Source organism: Pollachius pollachius, assembly GCF_949987615.1.
Source record: "Pollachius pollachius genome assembly, chromosome: 4".
In the NCBI taxonomy this organism is placed as follows: domain Eukaryota; kingdom Metazoa; phylum Chordata; class Actinopteri; order Gadiformes; family Gadidae; genus Pollachius; species Pollachius pollachius.
The window spans coordinates 3,798,521-3,818,604 of NC_136937.1; the positions used below are offsets into that span (position 1 = coordinate 3,798,521).

Here is a 20,084-nt window from a genome sequence, read left to right on the forward strand (position 1 = left end):
ATATTGTAACTCATTTTAATTCCTTTCAATCAGAATCAGTGGCTTTCACTACTGAAAGGGAATCCTTTCAGGGAATCCTTTCAGTAGTGCAGGGGCCAAAATGTAGAGTTAAATTAAAAGAATAATCTTGATTTCAAGATGATTTCTCCATGTTGTCATTGGTAAGTCAAAATCAAGAAAACTCAGTAAGTAAGGCTAAACCAACATGTAATATGTTGTCATCTGAACTTCAAATGCATTCATATTTACCAATCCATGACACTAATGTGACCTAGATTAGATTTATACAATTAAAGATAGGGTAGGCAATTTAAAGAACAAGCAATAGTGAGGTAGATTCTGAGAGTATCCAACAAAAAATTCCGACCCCTCTCTTCAGGCCTCTCTCAAGCCACGCCCCCAAAACTTGTGCCTATCTGCAACTCACTAGCTTTAGCTACAACTCGCTAACTTCAGCAATAGTTATGTTTAATATTGCAGCATAGGGACATTCGCAGTGATACATACAGTGATTCACGACTGAAAAACAAGTGGGGGAAGGAGGGAAATGTAAAGGGAAGTAAAATATATATCCTGCGTCCTTGTTTACGCATCTGTAGTCAACGTGACGTCAATCGCTATTGATGTCATGACGAACGTGACTCACGACCACATTTTTCATGGAGATTCTGAAAAGGCTATGACTCGTATTGTTGTAGGTCATTAGTATAGCCTTGTGTTTATTAAAAAAGATGTGCTTCTATTTTCAACGTTGGGTTTCATCAGTTTTTCTTTGAGTCAGTCCTGAGAAAACAACTGTCAACCACACATCACATAACTACATCAGCAATTTCCTTTTCTCTTTCAAACAATGGGGCTAGTTTCGCAGCCGCTGTCAAAAGGTTGTCTCGATAAACACAGTGTTTCAGAAACGACACATTAACGAACTAATTATCGCCTTTGTTCCGACTTTTCTTTTTCCCTCCAAAACCCGATAATTCAGGGCCTCTGCTACAACAACTTTAGCATTTCCCCGTTGCGAAAGAAAAGAATGAGGGCATGAATGGCTGTAGGGACGCATTCGGCACACAACGTTTCTGCCTCAGCAACTAGCCTCCCACTTCCACGGCCATTTAGCAGTCTTTTTTTATGTCCTTCTAATTGAACCGTGTCCCAATGCAGCCTCTGATCTATTTGATGGGACGATAAAGTAGGACAACGTTCCCCTGCTGGGCCCCTCCTCCCTCAAACAATCCCACCGCCTGCCCAGAACACAGTGGTCTAGTGGTGAGGCGACTGTAGGAGGCACGCCGCTGCGCACACACTTTGTTGACCTTTGACACTAGTGTGTTGTGTTTTTGTATGGGTTGCGTGTTTGTTTCTTTGACTGTTCATCAGTTCTGACGAATGTAAGTCGATTTGGACAGAAGTGAAAGTACATGTGAAAGCAGAATCACTGGCCAGTTCGAGATGTGTCTGCTCATTGTGAAACATGCAAAGATATTTGAGCGTTTATTTGACGAAGCAGATCGCTTTTCCCAGTGCGCATTTCAGAGGTGAGATGAAGGTGGGAGTGGATCTGGTAGGCCTACCGACCACCACCTCTCTGTCTCTCTCTCTCTCTCTCTCCCTCACACTCTCTCTCTCTCTGTCTCTCTCCCTGTCTCTTGTTGTCTCTCTCTCCTTGTCTCTCCCTCTCTCTCTCTCTCTCCCTGTCTCTCATTGTCTCTCTCTCTCTCTCTCTCTCTCTTTCTCTCTCTCTCTCTCTCTCTCTCTCTCTCTCCTCTCTCAGCCGTCAGTCCCTGGGGCTCGGTGGCCGACATGGTCCATACAGTCTTGTCCGCTTAGTGCACATCTCTCCCAGGGGCCTCTGTGATTGGCCCGTCATGTGACCAATCCAAACGCTCACACAGTTAGACCAAGGCACTGACAGACTCGGTTAATACTCACATGTTAATATCTGTCTATCTGTCTGTCTGTCTATCTGTCTGTCTGTCTGTTGATCTGTCTGTCTATCTATATATTGATATAGCCCTTGAAAAATATCAAATGTAAAGCATTGATTAAATAATAATTATCATAAAATATGCGAACATAAAATATGAAATAAAAATAGTTTTAAAAAGAAAGATAAGATATTAAGTGAACCGTAGAGAACCAGGGATGTACAGAGGAAGAGGAATATAAAATACAATTTAACGTCCCCAGTCTGCCTTTTTTTCCGTCTCGTCTGAACACATTAAGGTCATCTCAAGGCGGGTGTCAGTGAGCCTCTAGTTCAGCTCGGTTCAGCTCGGTTCAGCTGCGCTCAGCTCAGTTCAGCTCAGCTCTCTGTTCAGCTCAGCTAACCTCACCTCAGTTCAGCTCAGCGCTCAGTTCAGCTCAGCTCAGCTCACCTCAGTTCAGCTCAACGCTCAGTTCAGCTCAGCTCTCTGTCCGGCTCAGCTCTCTGTTCGGCTCAGCTCTCTGTTCAGCTCAGCTCTCTGTTCAGCTCAGCTCTCTGTTCAGCTCAGCTCTCTGTCCAGCTCAGCTCTCTGTTCAGCTCAGTCCAGCTCTGACGGGACCAGGATGAGGAACGACCCCCGGGCTCGTGGTCGAACGCTCCGGGATTTTGACCCCTGGAGATCCCAGTGGGTTGGAGGCAGGATTCTTGTGGTCCCTCACAGCGACAGGGAGCCAGGTGAACGGTTCCTCCCGGTTGTCCTTGCTGGCGCTCCCGATCCCTGAGCCGGTCCTGGGATTGATCTGGCTCTGTCCCGCGTCTCAGGAAGACCAGGATTAATTACAGTTCATTTGTAGCATTCTCATTTAGTTTTTGATTGACGTCAAAGGTTCCTCTGCGGTGGTTTCACACTCGCCGTGTTTTTGGGACCGTCTCATTGATGGCGTCCGTGGTTCTGTGAAGGCCCTGAGTGAAGTGGGTCATTTGAGTTCGAGACTTGTTTGTATCCACAGCTTAGAGGCCATGCTGGAAACCTCGTGGTGTGATCTATCTTTGTGTCTGTCTGTTTGTCTTTCTGTCCGTCTGTCTCTCTGTGTGTCCGTCTATCATAGACGATGTGACCATCACGTTTAATCCATGTGGTTTATTCCCCTGTTTGATTCTTTTCCTTTCGTCTCTTGAGAGAGAGAGAGAGAGAGAGAGAGAGAGAGAGAGAGAGAGAGAGAGAGAGAGAGAGAGAGAGAGAGAGAGAGAGAGAGAGAGAGAGAGAGAGAGAGAGAGAGAGAGAGAGAGAGAGAGAGAGAGAGAATGTGTCTGGGGGATTTAGACAGCTGTCAATTAGAATCCCTCGACGAAAATCCCAGTCACCACCACCCCCTCCCCATCTCTCTCCAACACATCTCTCGTCCTCCTCCACCTCCACCACCACCACTACAACTCACTCACCCTCCACCACCACCACCACTACAACTCACTCACCCTCCACCTCCACCACCACCACCACTACAACTCACTCACCCTCCACCTCCACCACCACCACCACTACAACTCACTCACCCTTCACCACCACTACCACCCCCATCAGCCTCCACCTTCACCACCACTACCACCCCCGTCAGCCTCCACCTTCACCACCACTACCACCCCCGTCAGCCTCCACCTCCACCACCACTACCACCCCCATCAGCCTCCACCTTCACCACCACTACCACCCCCATCAGCCTCCACCTTCACCACCACTACCACCCCCATCAGCCTCCACCTTCACCACCACTACCACCCCCATCAGCCTCCACCTTCACCACCACTACCACCCCCATCAGCCTCCACCTTCACCACCACTACCACCCCCATCAGCCTCCACCTTCACCACCACTACCACCCCCATCAGCCTCCACCTTCACCACCACTACTACCCCCATCAGCCTCCACCTTCACCACCACTACCCCCCCCATCAGCCTCCACCTTCACCACCACTACCACCCCCATCAGCCTCCACCTTCACCACCACTACCACCCCCATCAGCCTCCACCTTCACCACCACTACTACCCCCATCAGCCTCCACCTTCACCACCACTACCACCCCCATCAGCCTCCACCTCCACCACCACTACTACCCCCATCAGCCTCCACCTTCACCACCACTACCACCCCCATCAGCCTCCACCTCCACCACCACCACCAAATCCCCCCCTCCAGCACCAAGCGCCAAATTAGCATTGTGTTAGCCCCGGCGCTAGAACCCCATTGGCACTGTTTTAGCTTTCCATTAGCGCTGCGTTAGCTCTGTGTTAGCTCTGCGTTAGCACGCGGGCTGTGCGTGTTTATGCAGATGAGGTTGCGTGAGATCCCGGCCTCCGAGGCGGCTGTCGTTGTTATTATGTCCCAGTCGCATTTAATCCTCTCTGAACCCTCCACACACACACACACACACACACACACACACACACACACACACACACACACACACACACACACAGGCCCTGTCTTGGCTGTGTGCGTATGTAAGATTGTGTGTGTTTATATATCAGAGTGAGTGTGTTTTTGTTACATGTGTGTTTGTTTACATGTGTGTTTGTTTACATGAGTTGCTTGTGTATGTGTTTTTGATACATGTGTGTTTGTTTACATGTGTTGCTTGTGTATGTGTGTTTGTAAACCTGTCTGTTTGGGTACATATGTGTTGGGGCACATGTATGTTTGTTTACATGTGATGCTTTGTGTGTGTGTGTGTGTGTGTGTGTGTGTGTGTATGTGTGGATGGATGAGGGTCAGGGAGGGGGGGGAGGGGCCTCAGTGTGGGGGCGTGGCCTCGGTGTGGGGGCGTGGCCACAGCGCTGCACCGCCGACGGTCGGATTCAGTGACCGGCGGAGGAGGAGAGCTCTGATTGGTCCACGTTTCCCTCGGCTTGCTGTTGTCTTTCCAGTTCAGTTCAGTTCACTTAGCAGCTTCCCACACACACACACATACACACACACACACAAGCACACACAATCAGACACACACACACCCACAAGCACATGCAATCAGACACACACACAGAAGATGCACAATCGCACGCACAAAATCCCATGTGCACACACGCACACACAATCCCACACATAGACACACACCCATCCATGTGGTGTGTAGGAGGCTGGCTTTACACAGCTGTCATGGTGACAGTGATGATTGCGTTATTACAGACAGAAAATACATACTAATGCACTAAAACGCTCACTTAAAACAGTACTTTTTAATCAAAGTTGTTTTCTGTTTTTCTGCCAATAGGAGTTGTTCTGTTGCTTCGCTACGCGTTACACTTTTGTCATTTCTTTGCTTCATAATCCCAGTGCTTCCTAATGCCTCCCAGGACCTCCCAGTGTCTCCCAGTGTTTTGACCAGCGACTGTCCAGACACACAGATTAGGTTTATATTGACATTTACATTTAGGGTATTTAGCAGACGCTTTTATCCAAAGCGACTTAACAATATTTACATTTGTCCAAAGAAAGAGAAACAACAAAGTATCAATGTCGGTACAGTAAGGATGTTCGTAGAACCAACTGCCAAGAACTAACTATCGCTAGGTTAACCCATTCCCTGTTGGTGTAGATTAATCTCCTTGGTTTTGAGGAATATTATATCCTTGGTTTAGATTAATCTCTCTGTTTTAGATTTATATCTCTGGTTAGATTAAAATCTCTGTTTTAGATTCATATCTGTGGTTGCGTTCATATCACTGGTTTCTCCATCTTCACCAGCACTAGTGCAGTGTGTTATGCTTTGTTATGAACACAATACAGCATCTCTCTACCCTCGCCAGACTCCCGTGCACATCGCTAAACTCAGAGAGAGAGAGAGAGAGAGAGAGAGAGAGGGGGGGGAGAGAGAGAGAGGCCGTTTGCTATAAATGACTGGCACGCGTGACGTGGTGTCCTTGATTTCGTATTATTTTTTTGCTGCTTGCACATGCCCTTGCTGTACGTTATTATGCAGTCATCTGCTGTCAAGACGCCTTACACTCATCCCGTCATTCCTTCTCTCTCTCTCTCTCTCTCTCTCTTCATGCCATTTACCATGTGCTTGCCTTGAGCCTCCTCTATTTCAAGAGCAAATGGAGAGAGAAAAAAGAAGAGAAAAAACTCAACTAAAAGAAGAAAGGCAGAAAAAAAAATACATTAGCATGCCCACGTGAACGCGGGAATGGCGCCAGTCCCCACGTGCACTTTATTTTTTCAAGTGCACTAACGTGACAAGCAGGGGGCATTTCAACGGGTGTGATTAACATCCATGCGGGAATGCACATACCCAGACACGCGTTGTAAACACACACACCTAAAGCACGCACCGGCTGGTGCGTGGGTAGCCGCGCGCTCCCGCATAACCTCAGGTATGTGCGCGTGACCCGCGGCTGCCGCTGTGTCTCCGGTGACTCAGGACTCAAAACATTACCATTAAACGGCTCGCGCCTCCAGAGCGTCTGCGTGCCGAGGTGGAGGGCCGCTAAACACGTCAGGTCCGGTCCTTACGCTCAAGCACTCACGTTTCAGGAATCAGGGCATTGTTTGGACTTGAGGGAGTCTGCGGTTTATTTTTTACATTGCTGCCCTCACAACTTTTGATTGCATTCCTCTGCGTTTCTGTGAAGGTCGTCTTTGGTGACTTTGAAGGCAGTAAAAATTGTTGTTGCATCAAGCCACTGAGACCATTCAGTGGGGCTATGCGGTTCATTGTAGAAGAGTTATGCCCAAGATAGATTTTATGTCATTTTTACTGTAACCAACTGTAACTGTAATTACTCTCGTAAAGGTACACCTCTTGCGCAATACACACTTATTGTACTGTATTGGTCGTCCTTGCACTTAAAAAAAGTACTTTGCATCGTGTAGCATCTTATCCTAGCTATCCTTGTTGTATACAGGGATGTGTTAGCCTAGCGATTGTTAGTGCTTGGCCCTTGGTTCTATGAACATCCTTACTTTACCGACAGCGATATATTGCTGACAAATGTACTTATTTTTAGTGGCTTTGGATAAAAGCGTGAATGTAAATGTAAATTTATTTTCATTCGTTTTTGTGCATCAATGGACAGGATATCTATCTATCTATCTATCTATCTATCTATCTATCTATCTATCTATCTATCTATCTATCTATCTATCTAAAAAAAAGTGCTTGGCACTCTTTTCTATGAACATTGTTACTGTTCCGACAGCGATATATTGTTACTTCTCTTTTTTCTGACGAATGTACTCATTGTAAGTCGCCATATATATATTCACCTTATAAATATATATATATAAGGTGAATGTGGCCCTACACATGGACAACCTTACTCCAATACTCTCCAATACAGTTGTGTTCCTGTCCCTCGGTGAAGAGCTCAGCCATGATTGGAAGGCCAAAGCGAGGTTACCTGCTGTCCTCTTCCTATTGGCTCTCAAACAAAGACCCCCCCAAAACCGCTGGCCGTTCAAGGGGTCCGCTTCCACGACGTAATGGACGGGGTCGCGGAGGTACCTCACTCGCCAGCAGTCATTGCCAGGGCTGGTTGTTGGTCCTTACCTGTCGTTAGGGTGTCCTGTTGTTATGGTTACCTGTTGTTATGGTAACTGATTCCCCACCGCAGCTCGCAATAGGACAAGGACGTGGAGCATAGACATGAAAAGACAACACACACCCGTGCTAACAATCGTTTGCGTGCACATGCACACAAACACACACACACACACACACACATGCACACACACACAAACCTACATGTACAAAACACACGCACAAACAAACACACACAATCCATAAACATGATTCATTGCTACACACACACACACACACACACACGTTACAAAGGCTCTGCTCCAGCTGTTAATCACATAGTGGCCCCAGTAGAGCCGTGTGTTACTGGTTGATATCCACCGTGTCTATGAGCAAAGACCCACACACACAAACACACACACAGACAGACAGACAGACAGACAGACAGTCCCTTCACCCTCTCACGTGGAGACTGCTTGGGGCCGGGCCGGCCTGGCCAGACCTCCATGCCAACCCGAACCATTTACATTGACATTTACATGCAGGGCATTCAGCAGACGCTTTTAACCAAAGCGACTTACAATAAGTACATTTGACAGAAGAAAGAGAAACAACAATATGTCGCTGTCGGTACAGTAAGGATGTTCATAGAGCCAAGTGCCAACCACTAACAATCACTCGGTTAACCCATTCCCCGTATTCAACAAAGATAGCTAGGATAAGAGCTCACCTCCACCAGCGAGCTAGCTCTATAGACCCAGCCAACAGTGGAAGTACTGGGAGTTAGGGGCCTCAATGGGGCCCCACAGATATTAACCCCCACTCTTCAATCACATGAGCTTTTCCAACCAATATTTAGAATATAAACATGAGCAGTCAAAGAATGATCTTCAATTCCATTCCGTTGCAACGGTCGCCCAAATAAGGGTGTACAGAACCTCCTGTGATGAATTTCAACAAAACATTAACTTTTCTTTCTGGGCCCCAAAAGGGAAGGTTAAATCGGTCCCATCGCCCCCCCCTGGAGCCACACACAGCTTTACACTGAGCTATTTCAGACATCCTGCACCTTAAAAGAAACACACTTTAAAGAGCACAAAAGACAAGGCATCCTAATGGAATTATCTGGTGTGGGAAATCACAAAGAGACGGCCGGCGGCCATTACACCGACTGAGTTACGCCGTCCTCTGTCCCCAGTGTGACGACGCCCCGTAACCGGGGGGCCCAGAGCCGGTCCTTATCTCCATGAAAGGCCCCGGCCCATTGGACGAGCAGGGAGATAAATATAGGAGGCCTGCTTTGTTTCGCTAATCCACCCAGAGGGACCAAGACTGAGACCTTTTTCCAAATAGGTCACCTTTTCTTTTGTGATTGCGCTCGCTCTGTGTCTCTCTCTCGCTCTCTCGTGCTGCATGGCTTGCTCTCTTGCTTGTTCTCTCTCTCTCTCTCTCTCTCTCTCTCTCTCTCTCTCTCTCTCTCTCTCTTAATGCTTAGTGTCCATCACTCCAGATGTGTGTGTTTCTGCACTTATGTTTGTGTGGGTGTGTGGGTGGATGTTTTGTGTGTGTGTGTGTGTGTATCAGTTTGTTTAAGACATGTCTGTTTTTGTGTGCATGTCTGGAGGCGTACATATGTGGCTTTTGTTTGATTGTATAGCTGTTTGTGTGTGTGTGTGTGTGTGTGTGCATGTGTGTGTGTGTCCATCAAACACCTAGCTGTTTGCACATGCAGGGCTGCGCAACGTGTGTATATGAACACAGTGCTTGTGTGTGTGTGTGTGCATGTGTGTGTGTGCATGTGTGCGTGTGTGCATGGCTGTGTCTGTGCATATGTGTGTGTATGCACGGGTGTGTGTGTGTGTGCGTGCATTTGTGTATATCCGCAAGTACGTGTGTGTGCGTGTGTGCGTGTGTGTGTATGTGCGCGCCCGTGCCTGTCTGTGTGTGTGTGAGTGTGTGCCCTTTCTCAGGGCCCGACATAGAATCACTCTTGTTAATAAAAAAAACTCTGGATCCAATGCGGCACTGAGCATCGTCATTGCCTCCAGCAGGTCCTCATCCCCGCTCCATCACTTTACACAGGTCATGTGACGGCTCATGTGGTTCACATAGCAACTACAACGGCCACGGCGACCGCGACACGAGGAAGAAGCCTCGGAAGGGGCCGCAGTGTGCGGAGCCGCTCTTGTGGAAGTCGGGCCCGGCCGCACACTCCATCGGGAGCCGCTCCCGCGCGGCGATTATGTAACGCTACGCTGTCCCGCTAAGGCTAGGAGCGCTGTGTTGTGTTGTGTGGCGGGAAGGGGATGCGGCTAGCTACCAGCGCTATGTGTTAGCGTTGTGTTGCGTTGTGTTGGGAAGGGGCTACGGCTAGCTAGCAGCGCCATGTGTTAGCGTTGTGTTGTGCTGCGTTGTGTTGGGAAGGGGCTACGGCTACCAGCGCTATGTGTTAGCGTCGTGTTGCGTTGTGTTGGGAAGGGGCTACGGCTAGCTAGCAGCGCTATGTGTTAGCGTTGTGCTGGATTGTGTTGGGAAGGGGATACAGCTAACTACCAGCGCTATATGTTAGCGTTGTGTTGCGTTGTGATTGGAAGGGGCTACGGCTACCAGCGCTATGTGTTATTATTGTGTTGTTTTGTTTTGGGAAGGGGCTACGGCTACCAGCGCTATGTGTTAGCGTTGAGTTGCCTGATTTAGCGTTGAGTTGCCCGTGTTAGCATTGTGTGGGGTCATCCCTATGTTCCCCAGGTCCTATGTTCCCCAGGTGCAAAGGGTTAGGGTCAGGTTTAGGGTAATGGTTAGGGTTGGGGTGAGGGTTAACCCTAAACCTAACCCTCGAGTTGCGTGTGCAGCTTAACACGCGTGTGCCAGTAGCAGCTGCTGCTGAAGTCATGAATTGAATTTTCTTAAGAGCTGGTCTCTTCACTTCCTCTCTCTCGCTGTCTCTCTTTGTTTCTGTCTCTCTCTCGCCCCATTTCTCTCTTAATTTCTGTAACTCTCTTTCCCTCTCTTTAAGTCTTTATCTCTCGCCCTCTGTCTCTCTTTATCGTAGCTTTATTCCACTATATCTCTCTCTCTTTCGCTCCCTATCTTCATTCCTCTATCGCTCTCGTTTTCCCTCTCCCTATCTCTCATTCCTCCCCTGCCTCCTCCTCTTTCTCTCCCCCCCTTTAGTCTCCCGTCTCCCTCCCCCCTCTAAGGTCGATCTATTTACACCCTCACCTCGGGCGCAACACGCACATTAGCTTTTCTTCGTGCTCCTAATGGCGTGTCAAGTGTGATTGTACCCTACTTTGGGCCGGGGGGGAACGCGCTTATATTTTGGCGGGGCGTGATGCAGTTAAAGCAGCATGACGAGCGCACCTGTCCGCCCCCCCCCCCCCCCCCTCCGGACCCCCCCTCCTGGAAGCACGCGACCTCTTGAAAGTCTACATGGTTACGTAACGACCGGTTGGGGGGCCCAGAGAGGGAACCCTAAGGAACGTGAGCTCACACAATAGGGGAGAGAGAGAGAGAGAGAGAGAGAGAGAGAGAGAGAGAGAGAGAGAGAGAGAGAGAGAGGGGGGGAGAGAGGGGGAGAGAGAGAGAGAGAGAGAGAGAGAGAGGGGAGAGAGAGAGAGAGGAGGAGAGAGAGAGAGAGAGAGGGAGAGAGAGAGAGAGAGGGAGAGAGAGAGAGAGAGAGAGAGAGAGAGAGAGAGAGGGGAGGAGAGAGAGAGAGAGAGGGAGAGAGAGGGAGAGGGAGGGAGAGATACATGGGGGAGGAGAGGGGGAGAGAGTTCCTCCTGTGATTTCTTTAGGGAACGCAGAGGCCCCTATCTTTGGCATCCTGAGGTGGTGGTGGTGGTGGGATGTGGGGGGGGGGTGGGGGGGGGAATGAACGGGTGATTCATCCCCAGTACCCAGCGCAGATTTTGTGTCAGCGCGTACCGCCTGGTGAATCTCAGGGAGGTGGTGAAAGTGTGGCGACCGGGAAGACCAGCTGATGGTGTATACTTAGTGGTTTAGAAGTGTGTTCTCCGTTTTGTGTGGTTTGGTTGTGTGTCGACGCCCACCCGGTTTTAAAGCACTGAAAGAGATATAGGACGCTGTATCGGAGGCCTATATATTTTTCGGTGCTTTAAACTGGGGGGCGTCTAGCGATGTGACTGAAGAAGTGAACTGAAAAAGATATAGGCCTCCTACTTTCACTAGACTCCCCCCTCCAGTTTAAAGCACTGAAAAAGATATAGGCCTCTGATACCTTCGCTAGTTTCCCCCAGGTTAAGGCACTGAAAAATATTTAGGCCTTTAAGGATGCCTTCACTAGACGCCCTTTAATTCCACATACTGAACCCTTAAGTGCTTATCTTTGGCCAGTCTTTCTGGTCGATGATTGGTTTAACTGGGCTCTGGTCTGACCAACCGTCAATGACGTCATTCATCCAATAACAAAAAATCTATTTTGTGTCTGGACACCGTTTGGAATTAAGAGATGATTTCTCAGCGGTGCAGTCTACTGGTTTAGAGTCGCCCATGTCACCACGTCCCATGGTGGGCAGAGTGTGTTTAATCTGATCCCAATTCACCGCAGGTCGGATTAGAGCCCCCCCTCCCTCGGTGGGTATAATGGGGCTTTCATTTTGGGGAACACCCACCAATACGAGATTAACCATCCCATAATCTGGGAGCCAGCAGTCCCGCTATATTAAAGCACTACTGGGGCTAGGCGGCACAGAGCCTGGGCAGGAAAACAGAAATGGAAAGGGGTGGAGCTACACCTTGTTTCCTGTTTTGAAACGGAGATGTTATACTAAAGAAAACTCGATTTTAATAACTGTTTTTCTGTATTGGCATGGCTACACAGTGTTGATTTGCAACATTTATGGATACTTTAGATATTGATCTAAATTCTGATTTGACCAACCTTACCATAGTACATCTTTATGAAAAAATTGCAATCACAGAAGAAATTGAGCAGCATCACTTATTGATAACCCTCTGTCAAACGCAGAATCGATATATTAAAACAATGTATCATATGTGAGGCGGTAATCTGTATAAGCTGTTGTTCTCAAAGAGGGGTCGCATATCAAAACAGGCTTGGCCTAGTTTCTGATGTGGATTTTGTGAGGAGGACGTGATTTAACGGACGGTGGATTGGCGATCCTTTGGTTCTAGTGACGACATAGAATCATAAGGATAGAAACAAGTCTGAAGCTGTGAATCAAGACTTAGAGGGCTATACTAGCATCGCTATCAGCTAGCCATCCACTGGCTCAATAATTCATATCAATCACCAAGTTCATTAAATAATCTTTGTGTTTTTGAGTGGATGAAAAGTCATGGAAAAAAAACTTTATGTCCTTCTTAAATCAAAAACCAACCATATTAAATTATGTATGGACTAGCAATAGCCAGCGAGTGTCTTATTAATATTAAATCATTCGAATCACCAAGTGACCAAATTAATCGGTTTCAGAGGGGAGGAAATGTCCTGGAAAATAATTTAAATACCACAATACAAATCCCCATAAACCCAAACCAACATCCCGTAATATATCACAAATAGAGCCATTCATATATGTCTTCCCTGATATAGTTCCTTGATAAAGGTTGCAGGGAGATTAGCAGAGATGTCACCTGCGACCCTGACATGTAAAGCAGGAATCTATTGACCCTTTGACCCCGTATGTGTGAGTGTGTGTGTGTGTGTGTGTGTGTGTGTGTGTGTGTGTGCGTGTCTGAATCCTCTCCCTTATCTCTACATATTGCTTAGGACTGGAGAAGCTACACCATCACTCCAGTTATCCTATACGGTTGACAAATGCATGGTTTGTTTTTCTATTTCTAGGATAATATTTTAATTTGAAGCCCATATAATAATAATAATAATAAGTATTATTATTATGATAACACAGCACAGATTTCCTTTCTTATAGCTATAATATAAGCATATAGTATAATATGATTAAACATCTTCACTCTATATTCCTCAATCATATGGTTAAGTGTCCTTATGATCATGTGGGCTACATGAATAACCCCATAACAACCTTCAGTTGTTTTATATGTCATAACATATAAAACAACCTTTATTATCATATTATCATTTCTTCACTGAATCTATGAGTTAGAGCAGCTTGAAGGTCTTCATCGGCGCTACAAAGGCAAAGAGAAAAAACTATAACTTTCAGAGCCGATCACACGCTCCCTTCCTCACGCTCTCTCACACACACACACACACACGCACGCACGCACGCGCGCGCGCGCACACACACACACACCTCTCTCTCTCTCTCTCTCCCAAACACACACACTCTCCCTAGCATGACTCTTGCTCGACATTCGGAGACCACCCCGACGGCTCGGCGGTCGTACGTTGGCACGTTGACGTCAGTCAGAACGTTACTCTCCCATCCGGGTCCTCGCGCCTCTCGTGCTCATATTTACTTTGTCCAGACGGGAGGGAAAAGCTCTGCGCGTCTTAAGCGTGTTGGACTCCACACACAGCCTCCCGTTCCCCGCGCGCTGTGATGGGAACCTCGCGACGTCCAGCAGCCCTGAAACTATTCCCGCCTTTGCTGGCTTTTTACTAGATTTCCCCCCCTAATTGATTGATCGCGTGATTGGATACTGATTTTTTCGCAACCACTTTTCGCAACAAGTGGTTTTACGCCCGCCCCCCGATGCATTCGGGTTTTTGATGGCTCCGAGGGGACCATGGAGATAGCCTTGGTGAGCTTTGAGAACGGCGGTGCCAAGCGGACCGTGGCGGGGGGCAATGCCGACGAAGCCTGCCGGAACGCGCTGGATCATCACCAACCCCAACCCCCTTTCGTGCAGACGGGACTCGGAGAGGACTACGGCAAAGAGCTGAACACCCTCAGCGGCTGCGGTGGTGGTGGAGGTTTTGGTGGAGGTGGTGGTCTTCATCCACCTGCCCGGCGAGGCTCGTGGCGAATCAACGACATGAACAACACGTTCGGCTGCAGCGAGGGCTCCATGGATGCGCTTTTACGCGCGGACCACAGTCCGCACCTGTTCGACGAGGACACGCTGGAACTGGACAACGTGGACCGGGAGACGGAGTGCAACACGGAGCGTGTGCTCATCAACATCGCGGGGCTACGCTACGAGACGCAGTTGGGCACCCTGAACCAGTTCCCGGACACTGTACTCGGGGACCCCGCCAAGCGCATCAAGTACTTCGACCCGCTGCGCAACGAGTACTTCTTCGACCGCAACCGGCCCAGCTTCGACGGGATCCTCTACTTCTACCAGTCGGGCGGGAAGATCCGGCGGCCCGTCAACGTGTCCATCGACGTGTTCGCGGACGAGATCCGCTTCTACCAGCTCGGAGAGGAGGCCATGGAGCGGTTCCGCGAGGACGAGGGCTTCATCAAGGAGGAGGAGAAGCCGCTGCCCCAGAACGAGTTCCAGAAGCAGGTGTGGCTCATCTTCGAGTACCCGGAGAGCTCCAGCCCCGCACGGGGCATCGCCATCGTGTCCGTGCTGGTCATCACCATCTCCATTATCACCTTCTGCTTGGAGACGCTCCCCGAGTTCCGGGATGAGCGCGAGCTCCAGGTGACGGGTCGCCTTGACAACAACAGCAACAGCACCGGCGGCGCCCCGCGTCCCTCGCTCACCTTCACAGACCCCTTCTTCATCGTGGAGACCACGTGCGTGATCTGGTTCACCTTCGAGCTGATCGTGCGCTTCTTCGCGTGCCCCAGCAAGTCCGAGTTCTCCAAGACGGTGATGAACATCATCGACATCATGTCCATCATGCCCTACTTCATCACCGTGGGCACGGAGCTCGCGGAGCAGCAGGGGGGCCAGGAGCACCAGCAGAACGGCCAGCAGGCCATGTCGCTGGCCATCCTGCGCGTCATCCGCCTGGTGAGGGTCTTCAGGATCTTCAAACTCTCGCGACACTCCAAGGGGCTCCAGATCCTGGGTCAGACCCTCAAGGCCAGCATGCGGGAGCTGGGCCTGCTCATCTTCTTCCTGTTCATCGGGGTCATCCTCTTCTCGAGCGCCGTGTTCTTCGCCGAGGCAGACGAGCCCGAGTCGCACTTCTCCAGCATCCCCGACGCGTTCTGGTGGGCCGTGGTCACCATGACGACAGTGGGCTACGGCGACATGAGGCCGGTGACCGTGGGGGGCAAGATCGTGGGCTCGCTGTGTGCCATCGCCGGGGTGCTGACCATCGCGCTGCCCGTGCCGGTCATCGTGTCCAACTTCAACTATTTCTACCACCGCGAGACGGACCAGGACCAGTCGTCGCTGAAGGACGACCCGCCCAACCCCGACCACGCGAGCCCCGAGGCGAAGCGCCGCGGTAGCAAGTCCTCCACCAAGTCAGAGGACGTGGAGCACAATGACGGGGGAGGCGGCGCGGATAAGGCGAAGGACGCGAAGGGGAGCCGCGGAATGGCCATCAAGCGCTCCCTTTACGCGTTCTGCCTGAACACCAGGGACATGGACCTGTAGTGTTTGAGACGTTCTGCTGTGGTTGTGACTGAGACGCCGTTAGTGTGCTGATAGGCCTGTTTACTAGGGTGCTGTACGAGCCAAGGATTCACACTTTGTAATCCTGGAAAGGGATTCATTGACTGCGTAAAATACGCACAAATGAAAACCATTGCCATCCCAAACTCCGGTGAACATTATACCCCCAAGTTTCTATAGGATCCATTAAAAAATATCCTTAGGGCCCATATTATAACATTAAAAACATAACATTTAAACAACATAGCATGCACTGCACACCACCCCTTAAACCGAAAAAGTCCAGTTATTTTTATGCTTTTATGCTATTTGCATTATACAATAAATCCGAGATATGTTCGAAGTGAACGCCATTAGTAGGACGTTTATAAAGTGTCAGAGGGAGAGAGAGAGTGCACTGATGATCAAGACTCTGGATGATTACTTTACGCGCTTTCCATTACGCACTGGATGACTGGCACCAGAAAGAGGGCCTTCCCCGCTCCCCTCACGGAGCTGCTGGCCCCTCCTGTACATACGCCTCTGTAGATAGAGAGAACCACATGGCGATCAGCCCCGACGGCTTATTTTCGTATTTTTTCGTGTTTTTAGTCGTATGTTTACTGAATTGGATAACACTGCGCAAATCGATATGGAGATATCCCCTGAACCGCCTGCTGTTTGTTGTTGTGATCGTGTTGTTTGGGATGTAAAAGAAAAAAAACTGAAATAACAATTAGTTTTTTAAACATAACGCTAATCTTGCTGCCCTGTTTGATTCACTCAGGTCTTTACAAGTGAGTGAGTTTTCTTAATTTTTAATTCGTTTTATTTTTTATGGCTATGCCCAAACTCAACCCACTACCTAACGAGGACTCACGGAGCATTTTGTTCTCTCAACACTGACAGTTTTTTCGTTTCTGATCACGTGACCAGAAGAGAAAACATCTGTTTAAAAAAAAAATCCCACTTTGGAAGTACCACTGGAATAAACCGGAAATGGGACTAGGAGACTGACCAATCAGGAAGGCGTCTTGGGGAAGTCCTCCACCGTGAGTACAATTAAACAAATGTGATAAACTGTTCAGACAGTAGGTCTCTGAATCATTAAGGTTTAACGAACCCCCACTTCAGAAAAAGGTCTTAAACAGGGTCTGTGTCCTCCAACAGCAGCCAGCACTCAGACAGGGATCATGCTTATATATCAAAACCTTTTGTAGTACAAGGCTGAAAAGTTGTTCCAGAGAGCGGCACACAGCCGCGCCCCCTGACCTACATCCCTGCACTCGTGGATTAGACCTCAAATCAAACTTCCAGGGCCAAAGCTAAGCTCATTTTGATGAGACCAATCAAAGTGTCTTCTTCTTCTCCTTCTTCTTCTTCTTCTTCTTCTTCTTCTTCTTCTTCTTCTTCTTCTTCTTATTAATGTTTCTATTCTAATTCGCCTTCTTCTAATTCACCTTCTTCTTTTTCTTCAAATTTTTATTTTCTTCTCATCAAATTCTTCTTCTTCTTCTTTGTCTTAATCTTCTCTTCCTCCTCCTCCTCCATCTTAATCTTCTCTTCCTCCTCCTCCTCCATCTTAATCTTCTCCTCCTCCTTCTCCTCCTGCCCCCATTCCTCAGAGACCTCCCCATTGTACACTTGACGGCGCTGCTAAACCAGGTTAATAGCCACCAGGGGTTTCTACCTGTCCGCCTCGCTGAGCGTTAACCATGTCTCCCCGTCCCATCAGCCACGTGACTGGATGATGCATCTCCACTCTGCGTCCTTCTGCTGCCAGTGGGCTCACAGCGGTTCCTAAAGGCTCAGTTATGGTTCCATGCCGACACAACGCAATGACAACGCAGACGCTTCGACACAGTCATGAACCTGTTTTGGTTCTGGGTCAGGTTTTAGTGAGTGGCCAATCACAGCCCTTGCTGCTGCGTCGCCTCAACGCAAGGTTGCAATTTTTGCAAGGCGCACGTCAGGCCCTTGCGATAGACGCAAGAAGAATCCGCAAGGACGTAATGGGTCTGTAAACCCCCCTTGCGTTGTGTCGAAGTGGAACCATAACTAAGCCTTTAGCGATCGTTACTCTGGGATGTGACTTTCACAAGACAGAGTGTGAGCTCTCTGCGGGGGGGAGGGGGGGGGATAAAGGAAGTGTCTAATGACAGCAGAACAAGTGGGAGATAAAGTGGAGGCTGCAAGGCCAGAGATGCTATCGGTTAAAAGGGCAGAGAGAAGCTCATGTCGCCCCCCTGTCAGAATTGTAAATTTGCAGGCACTTAGTGGCTGCCACGTGAATATTTTTGACTAAGAGGCAGGGGAAAGGTTTGCATTGCATGACAAAAGGAGATAAATATGGGCAGCTGCTGAATTACTGAACGTTTCATCTGTAACAAACCTGCTTTTTGGTTTGTTCTTTCAGTTTCTAACCAGAAGACTCACTTTTTCAGAGTTCATTTAGTCTCTGCATAGCCTCCCCCTTACCTCCCCATGTCTCTTAGGCACTTATTGTATGTTGTACGTCCTGGCACTTAATGTGCGCACTTATTGTGTGTTGTACTAGCACTAAAAAATTTTGCACACCTTGCACTAAAAAATTGTACTGAACAATTTGTAGTATCTTACCCTAGCAATCTTTGTTGTATACGGGGAATGGGTTAACCTAGTGATTGTTAGTGCTTGGCACAACATCCTTGCTGTACCGACAGCGATATATCGTTGTTTCTCTTTCTTCCGACAAATGTACTAATTGTAAGTCGATTTGGATAAAGTGTGCTCTAAATGTAGAATGTCAATGTAGATGTTATGCTCTTGGGTTAGTCAAGAAACCAGACCTCCACCCCCCTGTATGGTGGATTCAGGACATTGATTCTGATTGGCTCATCTTAGTTCAAATCAGTCACTTAGTCCTAACCCCACATAATCTGTGGTGCCCCGGGACTGGCGGGCGGATGTCAGAGCACATCAGATACGGCCCTGTTTGGATCCTGCGGTCGCTGTGTGCTTGCTGGACGTGTTCGGTTACTATGTGCATAACATGGCGATGAACCGGCTGAGCGTCTTTTTCGCTGCTCGCCTGGCATTGTGCCAAACCACCGGCCTCCTCCTCAGACAAACTGGATTCAGACAATTTGCGTGTGGAGGACGGATGAGACGACAACATTTTGCATGACGCTGTGCAGAGTTTACAAATTGAAACGCTTATGGTTTCGTCTTTTATGCGAAAATAATCAGTCCAGGCGCTCGCTGGCATCTTGCCTGAGGGGACAAAGCCAGCATGGGTGTTTATCTTCCTCCATGCTGACGTCTCCAAGGTTACACCAGTAGCTTGGTGCTGCTTCTCCTGCTCGCGAGTATTGTCTGTCTCGAAACAGTGTATAACCTTGGCTCCCGGGAACTTCTATTGCACATACGAAAGCTTCCCGGCAAAGCGGTGTTGAGCGACAGTAAGACGGTAGTATCAACAAGAGAACCCTAGACTCTTTTGTGAAAAGGCGACTTTAGGTTATGTTTGACGAAGTCTCATGGTCATGCCATGCATATCGTTTTTAAGATATGTTTCCTGGAGTGCAACAAAGTTCACACTGGAGATGAGCCATCTCCGCGAGACGGACCGACACACGGAGCGTTGTGTCTGTCGGTCGTTTCCTAGGCGATAACAGGTCACACACATACATTGAGCATAGAACACACACGGCGCCACCCTTATCCTCGGGTAGCTATGGATTCAAACCGCCATCTTGGATCAAGGGATGTGATCCAATAGAGGGAAGCTGCTCTAGCGTCTTCTTCTCTTCCTTCTCAAGCATGAGTGCAGATGCGTCCACCTGAGTAAAAATAGGAGTAATTAGGCATCCCAGTGCTCTCAGAGAGAGGGGGAGAAGGGGAGGGAGGGGGGGGAGAGCTTGGGGGAGGATTCCTTCTGTTCGTCCGCATGGCCTTGTCTCCGCGCTCCTGAATAATCACGGGCAACGCAACATCTGGACGCAGTCGTCCATCAACCAATTAACGTGCCATTTTTGTTTCTTTCCCGTTTGGTTATGTTTTACCTGGTGATTACAAATTCCCCGTGTCTCAGGCTGGGCTAAGTAGTGGTTGTCAGCTCTCACGGTGATGTCGCCGCGGTAACCAAAACCCTAGATTTGAACCCACAGGCTCAGCAGCAAAACTGGTTAG

At 48.8% G+C, this 20,084-nt stretch overlaps 1 protein-coding gene across 1 annotated transcript; it reads left to right on the forward strand.

The window, feature by feature from the left end:
• Window positions 1-14,141: 14,141 nt before the first annotated feature.
• LOC307074616 (potassium voltage-gated channel subfamily A member 1) lies at window positions 14,142-15,917 on the forward strand (the record flags this gene model as incomplete). The annotated part of the gene is made up of 1 exon (XM_079734843.1): window positions 14,142-15,917. One exon carries the CDS (start codon window positions 14,142-14,144, stop codon window positions 15,915-15,917), a length of 1,776 nt encoding a protein of 591 aa, XP_079590969.1.
• Window positions 15,918-20,084: the final 4,167 nt, after the last annotated feature.